The sequence below is a fragment of the Pelophylax lessonae genome (genome assembly GCF_965119305.1).
Source record: "Pelophylax lessonae genome assembly, chromosome: 1".
Classification (NCBI taxonomy): domain Eukaryota; kingdom Metazoa; phylum Chordata; class Amphibia; order Anura; family Ranidae; genus Pelophylax; species Pelophylax lessonae.
Genome location: NC_138768.1, coordinates 808,228,507 through 808,247,752, shown reverse-complemented (window position 1 = coordinate 808,247,752; position 19,246 = coordinate 808,228,507). Strand labels below are relative to the sequence as shown.

At 45.1% G+C, this 19,246-nt stretch overlaps 1 protein-coding gene across 2 annotated transcripts in view; it reads left to right on the top strand.

Moving 5' to 3' along the window:
* ZFYVE28 (zinc finger FYVE-type containing 28) overlaps nucleotides 1-19,246 on the top strand; it is a 393,202-nt gene that overhangs the window by 251,224 nt on the left and 122,732 nt on the right. For both annotated transcript variants that reach the window (XM_082244014.1, XM_082244013.1), the window contains exon 7: nucleotides 655-756. In XM_082244014.1, coding sequence (XP_082100140.1) covers nucleotides 655-756 — 102 coding nt within the window. The remainder of the gene's footprint in view (nucleotides 1-654; nucleotides 757-19,246) is intronic.

Genomic DNA, 19,246 nt, shown 5'->3' with positions numbered 1-19,246 from the left:
AATGTATACTGTAAAAAATAATAAAAACAAAAAAAACTACTGACACCAATCTTTGCTCTACTAAAACCGTCCACTGCTCTGCTGACATACAGGCATGTGTGTTTGTGCTCTGGGGTGCACGCTCTAAAGCAATAGGATGTACACACCAATGTATTTTATCAAAAGGCCGGTTGGCTGAGGTAGAGATTGTGACGACATTAGCCCGCCTTTCTACCTCAGCTAATCGGAGGAAGCCTTGTATTAATTGAGAAAAATAAAAAATACAAGGCTTCCTGTGAATGGCTTAACAGTGCTCAGCCAGACCCGAGGTGCAGCAATTAGTAAAATAATTATTTATGTCATCTCTAACTGTCACTGCAGTTTGGAGAACTAAGATCTAACATGGACGTCTCGGTTGGAGGTTTTATTCAGACAAAACCAGGCATAGTACTGGCTTCAACTGCTTTTCTGTCTTTTTAGATAACTTATAGTGCTTTTGGATTCTTTTGTTTTTTATTTATATATGTAAAACAAAGACTGTATACATAGAACAAAAAAACAACAATAACAGTTGACCCCAAACCATTGCAATTTTCTTTAAAAGTAATCTGCATAACCTATACATAATGATATGCTGAATTTTTTTTTTTTTTGTCTGTCTTGCTTTATTTACAGTGGGCTTGTTGTTTACTCTGAAGGACCTCTAAACCTTGAACGCAAACCAGAAGACATGTCAGAACTCTTTCGGCCTTTTCACACACTGCTAAGAAAAATCAGGCAAGTTTATAGTACCTGGAAGTCTCTCCAGTTAGCCAACGAAGCTCACCTTTATGGAAAAAATAATAAATGCACGTATTTTTGAAGTAAAAAAAGATGCATTTATCACTTTTTCTCAGGAAGACCTGCAAAGCATTGCACTCGCGATCAATGTTAGGCTCTTGCTGAGACTTAATCCAGCTTTCTGCATGTACCTCTGTAGGGCTTTCTGCTGGAAAGCTGGAGGGAGTGTCCGTGAACTAAGAGGGCACTCTGCAATGCTTTCATAGCTCACAGAGAGCTACAAGCTGTCTGCCGCAGTGGCAGATGGGACTTGTAGTTTCTTCATTCACAGGAATCTGAGGGGGGTCCCCGTACAGACCTACCAATTTAAAAATGTGGCTACGTGGGAGAGGATTCCCTGTTCACTGTCGAAAGGAGGGGCGATTGGGTGTGAGAGAAGGTTCCTTCTTTGCTGGAGGAGAAGCGGCTATCCCCCCCGCGGGCCCTGAGGCTCTAGTGGAGCCCTCTCCTACTCACATTTAGTCAAGCTCCAAGTCCTCGGTTGCTGGCTAAACTCCTGATGTTAGCTGCGGTTTGGTATGGATGGATCATGGCCGCTGGCTTCCCCAAATGTTTTGGAGGGAGAACTGCATGGCTGGCGATGGCTCATACTCCACCCCCGGAGATCAGTGAGGTTGAAGCAAAGACATCTGGAGTGACTATGGTGCATAGGACCAGACAAAATGCAGCCTGCTATGCCATAGGTTCCCCTGAATGGGCAGCAATGTGGTGGATTTGTGAGTATACCCTGGTGCCATTATCCACATACACCAGGGAGGAAGCCCAAACTGGTGGGAGATGGAGCAGTAGGCAGACTTGGATCTTCCTAGGAGTATTACAGCATACCTTATCCAGTAAACAAGGCTACACCATGCAGTCTAATTCCACCATGACACCTGCTATGAATCTGGCAAATAGCTCCAAGGTAGGTCGTTTGGAATTTTGTCCTATAGCTCTACTTCCTACCATACCTGTACTGAGGCACAGTGTGGGGTTACCCTTAGGACAATGTCCTCTCTTTGAGTGATGGCTGCTATGTGTGTTTGTCAGCACATGGGAGTGGTTTGCTTCTCTGTTTGCAGTTATTTGGTCACAAAGCTTTTCATTTTATGCGCTCTTTGTGATTCAGTGGTCTTCTTCAATTGGCTGAAGAGAAAAAGGGGATTAAAGAAGGTGTGTGTGTGTAGAAACCAACCGGCCCTTAGTTTGCTATACTTACCCATCAGTCTGCTGACAAACCAAATAAACCTGTCTAACATAATAGGTTAAAAACAGGGGTTTAGTTAACACACATTTGCAAACGCATGTATAAGCTGCAGGCCACTCGACGGCACCCTGTGTATCCTGCAGTCCTAACACTACCTAACACTACTCAAACTGAGTGTCTCCTGAATGTCTCCAACATGGGAATACATGAATGCTAATGGATGGATGGGAAACAGGTGAGCTTGGAGGGTGCCCAATCCTCCCCCCAACCTGCTCCCAGCCATGACTGTTATTGAAAAACGAATGGCCATGTGAAAGCCATAGGGTGCAAACTAAAAAATGACCAGCTGGGAGACACACACCCCCCATCCCAGTAATATAGATGGTAAAGGCAAATTGGGACTTTAGATGAAACACCAGCCTGTAAAGCGAGCGTCTCCATCCCTGGCAACATGGAAAATATGGGCAGTTTTCCTTCTTCAATTGGCTAGTCCATGAGTACTCTTGGGGTAGTGGGGTAGCCCCCTTTTTCCTGTGATACAGCAGCCTCTGCCTATTGTATTTCTGTTGTCACATGGAATGGGGGGTCGCTTGACGGCTGTGGGCAAACAACAACATCAGAATCTCATTTATATTTTATCTAAGTTAGTGTTTGGCACAAAAAAGGAGGGTCTTCTACTGTACATCTTACCTACCCCATTCATTGGGGAATGCTACCATATTTCATATTAAATGGTAAGATAGTTGCACTATGCTTTTCACTTTTACATGGAAATGTTCTTAATTTAGTCTCTTATCTTCATTCTAGCCTTAAAATATTCTACATGGGCATTATTTTAATAGTAATTCACATCTTGATGGAATGGCCTCCCAAGATAGTTTCTGAAGGTCTCTTCCCGAATAGTTAAATAGAATATTAAGCCACAGTGCTGTCTCTTAATAATGATATGCTGTTTTTGATTACTTGTGTGATGTTACAATAATACCTGGGGATTAAGTCAAATTAATTCAGTCTTCTGCATCCTGAAAGTACTGGTGTTGTCTAATTGGAGCTAATTTTCTACACAGCAACCCTGCACACTAATTAGTGACTGTCAGAATATTAATAGTCGCACATCGCTCCTTCACTCCACTACGACTCCAAACTCGCTCTGCGGGCAGTCGATTGGAATATGTCGCGCTGTGCTCAGTGTGAATAATGGTGCGCTGTGCATTAGGGCAGCCGCTTTTTACATTTATTATTTATTTATGTATATTATTATTTAGGCTCATTTCGTTCACCCATATCTGCTAATAGTTCCCAAATGTTGTCATCAGGACGGCAGGTCTGTCTTTCAGGATTAGGGATGTTTCCAAAGCGGCGTTGATTGATCCCAATTTACGAGAAACTCACTTATTTCATTGGGGTCATGGGGATCATGGGATCATTGGACTATTGAATGGGGATTTTAGGGGCTGCGAGAGCAAAGGGGCCTGATGAGAGGAGCGTGGTGTGAATGCGAGACAAAGCAGAGAAGCCAAGAAAACTGTAACAGATGCACTGATAAATTTCTGCAGCAGATACAGTATTTTTACTGGGAGACCAAAGTTCTACTTTAAAGTGGTTGTAAAGGCTCAAGGTGTTTTGGTGCATAGAATGAATTGGGGTTAAAAACCTTCTGTGTACAGCAATGCTCCAAGCCCCCCTAATACTTACCTGAGCCCCATCTGGATCCAGCAATGTGCATGAGAGCCTCGGCTCTCTCAGGCCTCTTCCCTCATTGGCAGAGACAGCAGTTATAGCCATTGGCTCCAGCTCCTGTCAATCACAGCCTATAAGGAGAGAGCAGGGATGGGGCTGAGCCAAGCTGTGTGTGAATGGACGCACTGAGCAGTGGCTCGGGAGCCCCTATAGTAGGGTAATTGCTATAGGGGCACTAGGCAGAAGAGAGGGGTCGGGAGCGCCAGCGAGGGGACCTGAAAAGAGGTGGAGGATCAGGGCTGCTCTGTGCAAAACCACTGCACAGAGCAGGTAAGTATAACATGTGCCTTTAATGTCACTTTAAAGGGAAAAGCCTACCTGACGTGACTTTCTCTGCATTAAAAGTCCCAGTAGTTGTATGCCCCCTCACCTCATTAAAGGAGTTGTAAAGTCAGGAAGGTTTTTTTATCTTAATGCATTCTTTATTCTCCAGTGTGTAGCAGCCTCCCCCAGCACCACTAATACTTACCTGTGCTCCCTCCCTGTTCAGCGATGTTCAGGAATCCCTCAGCCATCCAGGGACTCTCCCTCCGGATTGGCTGAGATACAGGAGCGGCGCCATTGGCTCCCGCGGCTGTCATTCAAAGTCAGTGAGCCAATCAGTAGAGAGAGGATTCAAAGTCAGTGAGCCATTCAGTAGAGAGAGGGAGCGGGGCCGAACTGCAGCTCCTTGTCTGAATGGATACAGGGAGCTGCAGCTTGGCTCGGGTGCCCCCATAGCAAGCTGCTTGCTGTGGGGGAACTTGATAGGGTGGGGCCAGGAGTAGGAATGAGGGCTCCGAGAGGGGGAGGATCCGGGCTGCTCTGTGCAAAACCAACTGCACAGAGGAGGCAAGTATAATATGTTTATTTTAAACTAGACTTTACAATCATTTTAAATACCTATTCCTCATTCAATGCAGTGCTTTGCCTGCCTACAACGGCTCTCCTCCTGCTGAGCTGTACTCTGTGTGTGTGTCTATGGATGCACACAGCCTGTGTGCCCCATAACACACAGCTATGCATCTGCAGGGAAGGAGGAGCGGGGAGTGCCAGCGGGGGGACCCCAGAAGAAGAGGTAAGCGACTACTCTGTGCAGTACTTGGACAGAGCAGGTAAGTATACCGTGTTTATTATTTTAGGTAAAAAAAAAAAAAAGTTTAGAACCACTTTAAAAAACAAAAAGTACGTAGTTTAAAAATCCAAGTCCCTTTACAAGATTGAACAAAAATAGGGGTTAAAAGGTGCAAAAAAGATGTGTGTACACAGCGCAAAACAGTATTGAATGTGAATAATACACAGAAAAATAATTTTTCTACAATATAGAACTCTTAAAAGTGCACTGTGCAATATTGCAAAAATGTGCAAAAAAAGCTGGTGTGTAGAAAACATATAAATATAAACAATATATAGACGAGGGAACAGGACAGACACGGACCTTCTGCAGTGGAGAAAACCTCTTTCATCAACCTTACCTGCCAAATAACGGCATATTGGAGCAGGGCTGCAATCTATCTGCGGCATTGGAAGACTCAGCTTCCACCCTTCAATTCCCCATCTACAAAATCTGCCAAATAAAGGATCGCTCAGGATAATGCTGGAATCCCACCTATCCATTCATATATGAGTATCTACATTCAACCCACAAAGGTACCCCACGACTCCTTGTTGCAGGTTCTGAGGATACAGAGAAGGTTCTGCAGAAACAAAGTTTGAAATAATCATCGGGGTACTTGTATCTTTGGAGACATACCTGGCTTGGAGAAGTGTGGCAGTTGGTTCCTTACCAGGACATAAGCTCTGTCGACCTTTATAGCTGTGCAGCATAGGGGTCATTTTTGTCCGGTAAGTGAATACCCATAGGGGGAGGACCGGCACTTTCTCACTGCACCGAAACGATTGCATGATTGTGCACTTTCTTCTTGGCACTCCAGCACTTTCGTGGGACCCATTTGGGACTGTTTACATCTAACCATCTATTGAGATCTTATCGAACTATTTTATCTGGACTGGCACCTTATTCTATATATTGTTTATATTTATATGTTTTCTACACACCAGCTTTTTTTGTCACATTTTTGCAATATTGCACGGTGCACTTTTTAAGAGTTCTATATTGTAGAAAAATTATTTTTCTGTTTTGCGCTGTGTACATACATCTTTTTTGCACTTGAGAATTTTGGGATCACCTTAATTTATGAACAGCTGCATTTCGGTTTTAATTTCACATATTATTGATATTATGCAGTTTTAGTTTATCACATATCTTTGCGCTGTATTTGCACTGCACAGGGGTTAAAAGGTGCTTACAGAATTTCTTATTTAGAATAGATTAGATAAAAACGTATAGTTGCCCTTTGCCAAATCTGATAGAAGAAACCTGTTTAAATTCGTTACATATACATAGACAGGGTAGTGCTTTTCCTCCTTGACAGCTTTTAACCTTCCTTTCTCCTCTCCGTTGTTCCTGGTTTATTAAACTCATGGATGACTGGTTTTTTATTTCTCTCATTTGGGAGGTAACAAATGAGAAGCACAATGTATCATTTCATGGTCCCGGCCATGGGCAGCACTGAGGTGATATAACTTGTAGCCCTTTACCCCCCCTTCTTTAAAATCTCATTAGATTGTTGCCGAGGTTCTCATTGCCCCAGCCGGTTTGGGTTTTGTAGAAGCTTTGCTATGGAGATGATTTTAGATTTTTCTTCGTAAAGCGTTTTCCTGAAACGACCTTCCTGATTGTTCCAGTGGAGCTATAATCATTAGTGTGTGTTATTAGTATTCAGTTTGTTTGCTGTTTGTGACTACTGAAGCATGCCAATGTGTTTATCGAGCATTATGGGATCACTGGCCTGTGCATGCTCTCCAAATAATATTAAATCAGTGACGTCACCTTTTCCGTGGTATTTATTTCTTTTTAGGAGTAACGATTTAATGGGGAATGAACCGAGTGAAAGTGCATGATTTAAAGGGCAAATTTAGATTGCTTCAACTATAGTGTTGAATATCTGAATTTATTAGTCATACAGTACAAGACAACTTGATGGACTTGTGTCTTTTTTTCAACCAGACTAACAATGTAAGAAGGGATCTGTAGTAGTTACCATTGGGTTATTTGTAGCCAACTTCAGGGGATTGGACATTGGCAAAAAGAGAAGGCTGCAGGGAGACCCCTCCACCCCCCCTCCCCCTTCATGTAATCCTTCCTACTCATCTAGCCTCCGTTTTTTACTAGTGTCCTTAGGTTGTGGACCTCCTCTCTCTACTAAAAGAAGCTTGCCTTCCTCCTATAGAGGCTTTCGCTCTCTCCGATGATTCTTCTTTCCAAATTTCTGCTGCACCATAGCTATTGCAACTCCTACTGCAGCCTGTAAATCAATTGGCTTCTTGGCAAAGACTTGGGGGACTGTGCCTGGACCTCACTGGATTGAATAATTGATTTAGTGGGGCCAGACTGTAATGTTGCTGACGTCCACTTTATCGTGCTGTAGGTGCTCCCCTTGGCACAAAGTGCAATGTGTGGAGTTAGCTACAGGGTACGTTAGTGGTCCAGGGCTTTGGTCTGCCAGCTGCAAAGCTCTGTCCCTGGAGACACCTACAGTTGTGCCCATTGTGGAATTTGAAACCAAGATCTGGATTTTTCCCCTGTAATTCTGCCTGCATGAAGTATCAGCTGCCAGTAAATGGCAGAAGCCATTTAAAAATGGCTAGAGTGCCTTTTTATCTTCTAAATCACCTTAGGCTGTGTGGGTGTTTGGGACCACCCTACCGGAGGTTGGGGTTTGTGAACCAGGATTGCTAGTTTAATTTTAAATTTTGGTGCCAATTTTTTGAATGTGACTTTCCACCTTTTAGCGGTCAGAACCTCTGCACACCCCTGACGATGTTCTGATTGGACGAAACGCGTAGGGTGGAGCTTGGCTATCGCGTCATGCCCCAACATGCACCGACTGCGGCCATCTTGTTGGTTGAAAATCATTTGGGTTTATGCTTTTTGACACATTTTATCAATTTAAATGTGAGTATTCTGGATTTTTTTCAAAATAAACCTTCAAACGTTTTTTGACACAATGAGGTGGTGTCTGTTTTCGTTTTGACATATGTGACCTGTCGAGAGATTATATTAGAGGGGCTAGCAGGACCTATTTGGATGTCAATATTGATTAAAGAAAGCCAGAAGGAGTGCTATGGTGTCGGTGGAGGAGTGTTCTTTAACCTATAGTATATCTTTATGCACTTTGGGTGTCCCCTAGGACTTATGGACTTGTACATTTAGGAACGTTTAATTCCTGTTAAACACTCTGGGAGCTTCTAGTGATTGTGGACTTTTTCATGAATGAACCTTTAAGCGCTACATTTCTTTCCTATAGTACACCTGCACAACCCAAACACTGTTCTTATATGGCCCTAGAGCTCACTGTGCTCATTTGCATTACTGCCACTATGCCTGTTTTTTTTTGGGCACACTTTCCAACCAGCAACAGCTCTTCCCTGTTGGCACAGAGTAGTGGTTTCTCTGCACTACTTGGATGTTTCTTTAAAAAATCAAGAATACTTCCTGAGAAAAACCTTTTAACTAAAGGTATTGCACATTTATCCGGTATTGTATTTTCATTTTGCAATATCTATGCTGGTGATACTGCATGTATGCGGAGCCTATTCTGATGAGCCATCTAAGATATTTATGCTGGTGACACTGGATGTTTGCTGAGCCTTTTCTGATATTAAAGCGGAACTCCACCCAAAAGGGGGGGGGGGGAACAGGTACCTGATTTTTACAGGTAATTGCTCCCAGTTCTGTTCCGAGCGCCGTGGTTTTCGGCAACGAAGGTTCTCCTCCCTCTCTCCCCCTGTAGTCTTCTGGGACACTGACAGGTCCCAGAAGACTGCATCCATCAATTCAGGATGCACTGCACGACTCGCCACTCGCGCAAGCTGTCACAGCCAGGTGCCCATAGTGAAGATGCCGGCGCCACTGAGGGAGGGCGGAGGATAAAGACGGCTGGGGTGAGCTCACCGCTGGACCCTGGGACAGATGAGTGGCTGTATTTTTAAAAAGTCAGCTGCTACACTTTTTGTAGCTGCTGACTTTTATTTTTTTTATAGGTGCCTGGAACTCCTCTTTGAGGAGTTTCATATAAGCTGTGAGGGTCCTCATAGCCCAAAGTCATCTGGTGAGTGCAGGGCCGGACAAAGGGTGGGCAAGAGGGACGGCTGCCCTGGGCACTGTGGTATCATATGAGGTATGAGGGTGCCCGAGGAGATGGGGGGGTGAAAAATTTGTGTTGGGTGGGGGATTTTGGGGGCAGCAGGGGGTAAAAATTGTTCTTGGAGGGGATATTTGTGAGCGTGTGCTAGGAAAGGTGGGGGATTGTGTTTGGAGGGGGGAATGGGGGAAGCGCCACCTTTGTGAGTACCATTCTTTTTACTCAATAAAGCGGTTTACTGCAACCATACAGAGAGCACTAGATCTCTTCCTTTGTTCACCTTTTATGTCTATCGGTGAGAATCACTCTGGAGGTGATAGGCTATCCATAGCCTTTACTATCTGAAGGTCCCTGTGTATACACAACGCTGTGATTGACCCAGCAGTGGGTCTATAGTGGAGGTGAGAGACCAATTCACCTGGTGGTGGGATTGCACTAATCACGAAAGCACTAATTACGTTTTGGACACGTGGATTCACCGTTTATTTGATTGATTGTATTGACATTGGAACATGTATGGACACTGATTTTGAGTTTTATTACACTATGTGTGCACATGACTAGCGCAACACTACTTTTTGGTTTATTTAATGGGGGAAGAGGATTTATGCTAGAAGATATAGTAGAGTGGGAGGGGATTTGTGTTGGGGGGGGGGGGGGTGGTGGGAATTTGTGCTAGTAGGGATGATTGGAGGTTATTTTTGCTAGGGGGGGGGGGGGAGTTGGAAAGGGGGGACATTTGTCAGTTCATGTTCGCCCTGGACTCTAGATGGCCTTGTCCCGGCACTGAGTGGGTGGCCCCCCTTACCATTGGTGGAGGAGCACACCTATTCAGAGGAGCACTTTTAAAGAAGTGCATGGAACACTTATCTTCATAGATTGCACTAAACCAGCCTTTTTTAATCAGGATGCCTTGAGGTTTCTTCAGGGGTGCCTTGGCAAAATGCCTAAAAATGTATCAAAAATTGTATACAAGCCAGCAGGTGACTCAAGCCTGCCTTTCAGTTACACAAAGCCATGTGTTTTCATTATGCACCATTACAACTTTGTAGACACTGGCATCCTAACAACCAATGACATCATCAGTTATTAAGGAGGATGTCTGTTGCCTCCACAGCATCCTTGTTTGACCCGCCTGTGCCCCTCTCTCTCAGCATTGGGGTGACATTAGCTGAATGATGGTAAGAAATTGAGGGAGGAGAGAAACATTGGAATACTAGTCAGTACTAGTGTGCAAAAGTATGTTTGGAAGAATAAATCGCCTCTAAATTGGGTGTCTTACATATGTGGATGTTGCTGCATTGTAAAACTATTAGAAACTTTTTTTTACATTTTAGAATGGGATGCCTCGAGACTGTCCATAATTGTAATGTAAAGGGTGCCTTGAGATTGTTTATAATTTTAAAGGGTGCCTCGACTGAAAAAAGGATGATAAACACTGCACTAAGCACTGCCACTGTTGTGCTGCTTTCAGTTATTTCTCTTGGCACAAGATTCTTTCACATGCCCTTAGTTTTACAGATTTGAGCATAAACGTTTCATATTTATCCTTGATCCCTTTGTATTTCAGATGCATGTCCCCTAATGATAGCGTTTCTTTTTTTCCTTTTAAATAAACCTGCCAAATTGTCCTCAAGTTAATTGTAGAGTGGCATATATTTTGAGAGACGTGCGCATTTGTGAAATGGTGCCGCTTGGTCTCATAGCTCTTCCTTTATTCCAGCGTTTTGCTGACTATAGAAAGTGAATGGCTTCTTTGAAGCATTAACATATGTCAGGCATTTTCAAATGCCAATGAGACATTTGGAGATGTAGCTACTTGTGCAATTGTAGCACCTTTTGTAGCGCCGCTCATTTATTGCTTTTGCTAAGAGAACATCTGCAGAAATAGAGCTGAAAAACATAATTTCCGCGGAGTGATTTATTTATTGTATCTCACAAGAATAAGCATGTCTGTTAAGAGTTGTTCCATCCAGAAGTAAGGCAGGGTCTTTAACCATTAATGCGTAGCTCAGAAGGCCAATTTTGAGAGTCCATTCACACTGCCGCGACTTGTGAGGCGACTTGTGTGCCCTCAAGTCGCCCCAAGTCGCTTGACATAATAAAAGCAATGTTAATCAATGAGTGCCGTCTTAATTGGCAATACTGAACTCGCTCCGACTTCTGAAAAGGGTCCTGTACTACTTTGAGGCGACTTGTATCCGACTTGTCCCATAGACTTCAGACTTCAATGGGAGTCGCCTCCTTATCTTATTTGAAGCGACTTGTGATCCGACTTTCCATTAAAATGGTCCTGATCCAGAAAAAAAGATAATTTTTCTTATAATTTTTAGTAGCACATGCATAGGGCTCCGCTCCACCTGGGCGTTTTTGTTGCAGGCATTTATCGGGCGTCTTTGGAGGCAGGCATGACTTTTTTTGGATTTAGTGTCTGGGTGGTCTAAAAAGTGTCCCTGTGAAGTTTCAGCTCTGTAGCATGTCCAGAACCAGAAAAAAAATATCATTTTTCTTATTTTTATTAGCACAGACCTATGGCTCCGCTCCACCTGGACGTTTTTGTTGCAAGCATTTTTTGGGCGTCTTTGGAGGCAGGCATGACTTTTTTTGGATTTAGTGTCTGGGGGGTCTAAAAAGTGAACCTTTGAAGTATGCCTGCCTCCAAAGACGCCCAAAAAATGCCCGATAAATGCCTGCAACAAAAACGCCCAAGTGGAGCGGAGCCATATCCCTGTGCTACTAAACATTCTAAGAAAAATGATCTTTTTTTTTCTGGTTCTGGACATGCTACAGAGCTGAAACTTCACAGGGACACTTTTTAGACCACCAGACACTAAATCCAAAAAAAGTCATGCCTGCCTCCAAAGACGCCCAAAAAATGTCCGATAAATGCCTGCAACAAAAACGCCCAGGTGGAGCGGAGCCATATGCCTGTGCTAATAAAAATTATAAGAAAAATGATCTTTTTTTTTCTGGTTCTGGACATGCTACAGAGCTGAAACTTCACAGGTACACTTTTTAGACCCCCCGCCCCCCCCAGACACTACATTCAAAGAAATCTTTTTTTTTTTTTTTTTCAATAATTTTTTCAATAATTGGCTCTCTATCAAAAACAACAAATTTAAGAAGTTTTTTTTTGTGTGATTGAGCATGACCCAGAACCATGATATTCTGATTGGCCAAATACAAAGTCGTCTATCATACAAGTCGCGCTGAATACGCGCAAAGTTGCGCTGAAAGTCGCACCAACAAGTCGCCCCTTATGAGGCGACTTGGAGGTCGCGGCAGTGTGAACCGGCTCTAACAGCATCAACATGCACCACGTGACAGTAACTCTGTCTAAATATTTTTGATATTTTTAAAAAATAAAAAGTTTAATTTGGAACACTGCTTTAAAAAATTCCCTGACTTTTTATTTTTTTATTGGTATAATTATTATAGTTTGACAAATGTTCACCAATTTCTTAAAAATTAGTTTATTAATATTGTAAGGCTAGGTTCACTCTTGTGCGATCACAAACATCGCATGTGTTTCACACCATGCAATATCTGTGGGATGCGAATTCAGCCATACAAACTATGACTGAAATCGCATCGCATTCGCACCAAAATGGGGCAGGACCCTTTTTTTTTTTGTCTGTACTGGAATCGAATTGCTTGGGTGTTCATACCTATGGGATCCGATTCCTGCGAATTCTTTACGGTTCACACTGCTATCTGTGAAACGATCCTGGTGGTGTCATTACCTTGACTTTTATATCCCAAGCAGTTTGCAAATGTCAGTGTGAATTAGTGTGTGATCTAGGAACCAGCACTTAATCGCAGGGTTTCCCGCATTGCACCAGTGTGACCCGGGACTATGTGTAGCAGTATATTATTAAACGGATGAGATCATTTTCACATGATAGGAAACCAGTCTGATTGGATTATGATTCTTAAAGCGGTATTAAACCCACAATCAAAAATGTATTATATTGCAACTTACCAATCATTTAGGTTGGGTTCAAATATATGCGTTGCGGGAACCACCGCAATTCCTATGCAGGTTTCCGCATCACAGGTCTCTCTCGCAGGCAGTTCACACTGCCCTATGCGAACCGCGGCAGGTTTCTGACATCGCAATAGTGTGACTTAGGACATTGTCCTTAGTCAAATCAGTCGTGTTGCATGATTCAGCGCACTGCATTGTCCCTTTTTTTTGTTTTGTACAAGATTTATTTAAAGTGTACAAAACAGTTTATTCACTGCAATGTTGGACGGCGCTGTGCTCCAGGCCGGTATGCTGCGATAAAATGTAGCATGCCTGCATTTTTTTGCGAGTGTGTGCGTTTTGGAGAACCTCAGTTAGGCTGCCAGGATTTCCAAGAATGACCCTACTCCAAAGTGCATATGACAAGAATCACAAAACAGGCCCAAAAAATAGTATTTATTTACAAACATACCGATGATCGCAGAACACATTCTTCATCTGTGTAGGCCCGCAACCTTGTAGGATGCAGGGGCCGGGGTGGTGAGCACCCCAGTGGGAAGGCACTGCGCACACAGTGGTTGGTTTTATGGGAGTTGTATTGTCAAACATGTTCCAATGTACAGTAATAGTCTATGCAGTGGCTCAGACTGGCAGCAACACTCACCAAACATAACACAGTACTCACAGAGAGCGTTGCAGAGAGACGCTGGCAGCACCTGTTGCAGGGGGAGGCCATTAGCAAGGTGCAGCTAAGCACTAGTAGCAGAAAAGTTCCCCTTAGTGGCTATAGTGACAGTTTTTTCTGTCCCTCCTCCTCTGGGACCTCCCTCTATACTAGACATACTCTCCCTATTAAGCAGGTTCCTATCCCTGACCTAGCCACTCGCAAAGTGTGCACCAACTGAATTGAACCAGTGATTTTATAAGCTCTGCCATCACTAAAGATGGCCGTCATCGTCTTTCTGGTAGCAGCGTCCAATGGGACAGGAGCCAATCCCAATGACACATATGGAGGCCTAAGAGGAATGTGCATTCCTCCTGTCCTCCACCCCCCCCCCCCCCCCGTCCCATCTGTTCTGCACATGAGCAGACGATGCCAGTGTGGGCCCCTTTACACTGCTTTGGTGCTGATTTTTGTAGTGACTTTTTTTGTTCCTATATTAGCCATGTGTGACGTAACCCCATTTGGTTCTTGCATTGAGCTTCCCTCGGGGCATTTTGGGACTAATTGCCTGCCTGCTGCTGGGATGGATGTCATGTCGCTGTTGGTTTTTAATCTTTTTGGCTGTTGTAAATATGCCTTTTGCCTTATAAGGACAAAACAGATACTTTACCTCTCTGCTACTTACCCCCTGAAGAAAGAATCATTATTCTGAAATGCGTCGGGGTCTTGTGTTTGTAGCAGCTTGGTCTCATCTCCTATGAGGCCAACAATTTGCATGCAGTCAAGTGTATCTGTATTTGTGGGGATAATGAACCAATGCGCTAACCAGTGAATGTGTGGATAAAAATGTAAATAACTGAGTGGAACAAGGTAATAGCAGCCAATTTATTTGTAGTGTCACCACATACAATAAATAGTTTAGTCTTAGTATATGAAACCGACAATATAAATATACAGGTAAAAACCATACACCTTTCATACAATAAATAATTAATTAAAATCCAATTATGTGCTGAAATTAGAGCTGCACGATTAATCGTATGAAAATCGCGATCTCGATTCACCCCCCCCTGACGATCTAAACCTGAGATATGCTCGATTCTTTGCATAGCAGAGAGAACAGCTGTGGGAAAAAAAAAAAAGCCTCCGGGCAAACGCCTATCAGCAAAGTCTCCCAGTAACTATAAACAAAAATGATTACATTGTATCTTTTCCTTCCCTCTGCCAGGGAGAAAGGAAGTTTAACCTCTTAAAGACTGGACCTTTTTCTGACACTTGTTGCTTGCAAGTTAAAATCTGTTTTTTTTGCTAGAAAAGTACTTAGAACCCCCAAACATTTTATATATTTTTTTTAGCAGAGACCCTACAGAATAAAATGGCGATTGTTGTAATATTTTATGTCACACTGTATTTGCGCATCAGTCTTTCAAACGCAATTAATAGACTTTAATGAAAAAAAACGTAACAGTAAAGTTATCCCAATTTTTTTTTGTTACACAGAGAATCGTGAGAGAATTGTGATCTTTATTCCAAGCTAAAAAATCGTGATTCTCATTTTGGCCAGAATCGTGCAGCTCTAGCTGAAATGTGCAAATAAGTGCAAAAGCCTTAGAAAAAAAAATCACCCCATAGTATACATAGTGCACTGAGTGTAAAAAATTCTTGATTCTTTCACCCTTGATAAAGTCACGTTATCTGTGACGCAGCACGTCAGGAGGTGCAGGGTGACGTCATTTCCAGTTATCGGTGGAGACCGGAAGTTCTATATTTTAGACTACACATCATCTGGGGATGCTGTGGATCTATCACACCTCCATAACTGATCGTTTTATAATGGGAGTTACTATAATTTTAATAAAACTATATCTTAAATTACTACACTATGAAGTTATAGGTTTGCTTACCATGAGCTGATTGCTGCCGCTGTGGAGGATCTGATATTATTAGAAAGTTCATCCCTTTCCCTGCATTGAGCTTACCACTATTGTTGTGGAAGATCTGTCTCCATTTAGGATAAAGTTGAATGCGATCATTACTCTGCTTTGAGGTGAGCGGCCACTGCACTTATAGGTGGTTAATTGTCTGCTGCTTTCCTGGGATCTTTTCTGCACAGAAGACACTTTTCTCTGTCGCTCATTGACAGACGTAGTCTTCTTGATTCACAAGAACTGGGTTATGTTGTCTCCGCAGGAGTAGGACTAGGCAGAAAAGAAAAAACGTTCTGGCTCCACCCTAGGGGCAGTCCCAGAGGGTATATCCTCCCTCTCTCTGCTACAAGGCATCAGTTTTTTTCTGTCTAGGCTTATTCTATTAAGGGTCGGGAGCCCCCGTTCCCTGTTAAGGCGCACTCCACTCGGGCACTTAGTGCGTCATGGGCCTTTCGCCATCAGGCGTCAGTGGTCCAGGTGTGCAAGGCGGCTACCTGGTCGTCGGTGCATACCTTTACAAAACATTATAAAGTTGATGTAATGGCATCGTCTGATGCCTCGTTTGGCCGCAAGGTTTTGCAGGCCGCCATTTGAGGAGACCAGTGGTCTACCTCGAGGGTTTTTTTCCGTTGGAATTTTTATTTGAGTCTCATTCTTTGTTTATAATGAGCCTTTAAAACTTCTAGTTTGGCACCGGTTGGGCCTTCTAGATTGGATTTTGATTTCTGTCAATCCCACCCCTCATTTGTGGCACTGCTTCTGGATGTCCCAGTTCTTGTGAATCAAGAAGACTACGTCTGTCAATGAGCGACAGAGAAAATCGGATTTTTGTAAGATCTTACCGTAAAATCCTTTTCTCTTAGCTCATTGACAGACGTAGTACCCGCCCCTCTATCATTGAGTTGGGTTGGGTTAAATTCTCTGTTGCTGCTTTGTGACAGAACTGATGCCTTGTAGCAGAGAGAGGGAGGATATACCCTCTGGGACTGCCCCTAGGGTGGAGCCAGAACGTTTTTTCTTTCTGCCTAGTCCTACTCCTGCGGAGACAACATAACCCAGTTCTTGTGAATCAAGAAGACTACGTCTGTCAATGAGCTAAGAGAAAAGGATTTTACGGTAAGATCTTACAAAAATCCGATTTTTTTTTTCCTCTCTTTGATGATTGTCACCAATCTGTTTGGATTTTAGAGACACTGACTTTTATTTTTATCTTTCTATATATTTATGGTTTTCACTGGAGATTTATTTTAGATTTTTTTTTTACACTCAGTGCACTATGTATACTATATGTGCACTATGCACACTATGGGGTGATTTTTTTTCTAAGGTTTTTGCACATTTCAGCACATAATTGGATTTTAATTAATTATTTATTGTAGGATATGTGTATGTTTATCTGTATTTGGTATCTTTTTGGTATTTTAGCCATCGCACCAGCCACTTATTATTTTTATTATTGTAAAAATAAATTTTGTTTTACTGCTTTTTATGTATTATGCTTTTTTGTTACGTTCTTTGCATACTTTGGGCCCACATAATCCCATTAATTTTGGTGGGGGTTCTTTTCTCATTTTGACTATCCAACGATGATGGCCTACTTTCGTTCAAACACACTTTTAATCCCCTTTTAAACTCCCCCTGCAAGGTGGCTGTGACCGCTCAACCTATGTAAGGAGGCCATACTACACATCTCCTCTGTGGATGGTAAACATAAGCCTGCTTCCATAAATGTGGAGTTTGTATTTAAAATCAACTGGATGGGTATATGGCCAGCTTTAGTTATGTTTTTATATATATTAGGGATAGACCGATGCGTTTTTTTTAGGGCCGATACCGATATTTTGGTCACAACGTTTCGAGAGAAAAAAAACACAAATCTGGTACTGAACATGTTAATTTTTGTTTAATGCTTAATGGCTTGCTTTCTGGCACCCTGTGGTGGGTGGCTGGCTTGCTGGCACCCTGTGGTGGGTGGCTGGCTTGCTTGCACCCTGTGGTGGGTGGCTGGCTGGCACCCTGTGGTGAGTGGCTGGCACCCTGTGGTGGGTGGCTGGCTTGCTGGAACCCTGTGCTGGCTGGCTGGCACCCTGTGGTGGGTAACTGGCTGGCTGGCACCCTGTGGTGGGTGGCTGGCTGTCTGGCACCCTGTGGTGGGTGGCTGGCTGTCTGGCACCCTGTGGTGGGTGGCTGGCTTGCTGGAACCCTGTGATGGATGGCTGGCTGACTGGCATCCTGTGGTGGATTGTCTGGCTGACTGGCACCCTGTGGTGGGTGGCTGGCAGGCTGGCACCCTGTGGTGGGTGGCTAGCTGGCACCCTGTGGTGGGTGGCTGGCTGGAACCCTGTGGTGGGTGGCTGGCTGTATGGCACCCTGTGGTGGGTGGCTGGTTGTCTGGCACCCTGTGTGGGGTGGCTGGTTGTCTGGCACCCTGTTTTGGATGGCTGGTTGTCTGGCACCCTGTGGTGGGTGGCTGGTTGTCTGGCACCCTGTGGTGGGTGGCTTTCTGGCACCCTGTGGTGGGTGGATGGCTGGCACAGGGCCTGTGGGTGGCTGGCTGGTACAGGGCCTGTGGGTGGCTGGCTGGTACAGGGCCTGTGGGTGGCTGGCTGGTACAGGGCCTGTGGGTGGCTGGCTGGTACAGGGCCTGTGGGTGGCTGGCTGGTACAGGGGCTGTGGGTGGCTGGCTGTCTGGCACCCTGTCTGTGGGTGGCTGGCTGTCTGGCACCCTGTCTGTGTGTGGCTGGCTGTCTGGCACCCTGTCTGTGTGTGGCTGGCTGTCTGGCACCCCGTCTGTGTGTGGCTGGCTGTCTGGCACCCTGTCTGTGGGTGGCTGGCTGTCTGGCACCCTGTGGTGGGTGGGTGGCTGGCACCCTGTGGTGAGTGGCTGGCTGGCACCCTGTGGTGGGTGGCTGGCTTGCTGGAACCCTGTGCTGGCTGGCTGGCACCCTGTGGTGGGTAACTGGCTGTCTGACACCCTGTGGTGGGTGGGTGGCTGGCTGTCTGGCACCCTGTGGTGGGGGGCTGGCTTGCTGGAACCCTGTGATGGATGGGTGGCTGGCAGGCTGGCACCCTGTGGTGGGTGGCTGGCAGGCTGGCACCCTGTGGTGGGTGGCTGGCAGGCTGGCACCCTGTGGTGGGTGGCTGGCTGGCTGGCACCCTGTGGTGGGTGGCTGGCTGTCTGGCACCCTGTGGTGGGTGGCTGGCTGTCTGGCACCCTGTGGTTGGTGGCTGGCTGTCTGGCACCCTGTGGTGGGTGGCTGTCTGGCACCCTGTGGTTACGTGGATGGCTGGCACAGGGCCTGTGGGTGGGTGGGTGGCTGGCTGGTACAGGGCCTGTGGGTGGGTGGCTGGCTGGTACAGGGGCTGTGGGTGGCTGGCTGGTACAGGGGCTGTGGGTGGCTGGCTGTCTGGCACCCTGTCTGTGGGTGGCTGGCTGTCTGGCACCCTGTCTGTGGGTGGCTGGCTGTCTGGCACCCTGTCTGTGGGTGGCTGGCTGTCTGGCACCCTGTCTGTGGGTGGCTGGCTGTCTGGCACCCTGTCTGTGGGTGGCTGTCTGTCTGGCACCCTGTGGTGGCTGGCTGGCTGGCACCCTGTGGTGGGTGGCTGGCTGGCTGGTACTTGGCCTGTGGGTGGCTGGCTGGTACAGGACCTGTAGATGTTGGTGGCTGGCTGGCACCGGGCTGCTGTGGGTGGGTGTATGGCTGTGATACACTCCCACGAGACTAGTCCGTCCAAGGCGAGGGAGGCGGCCTAAAA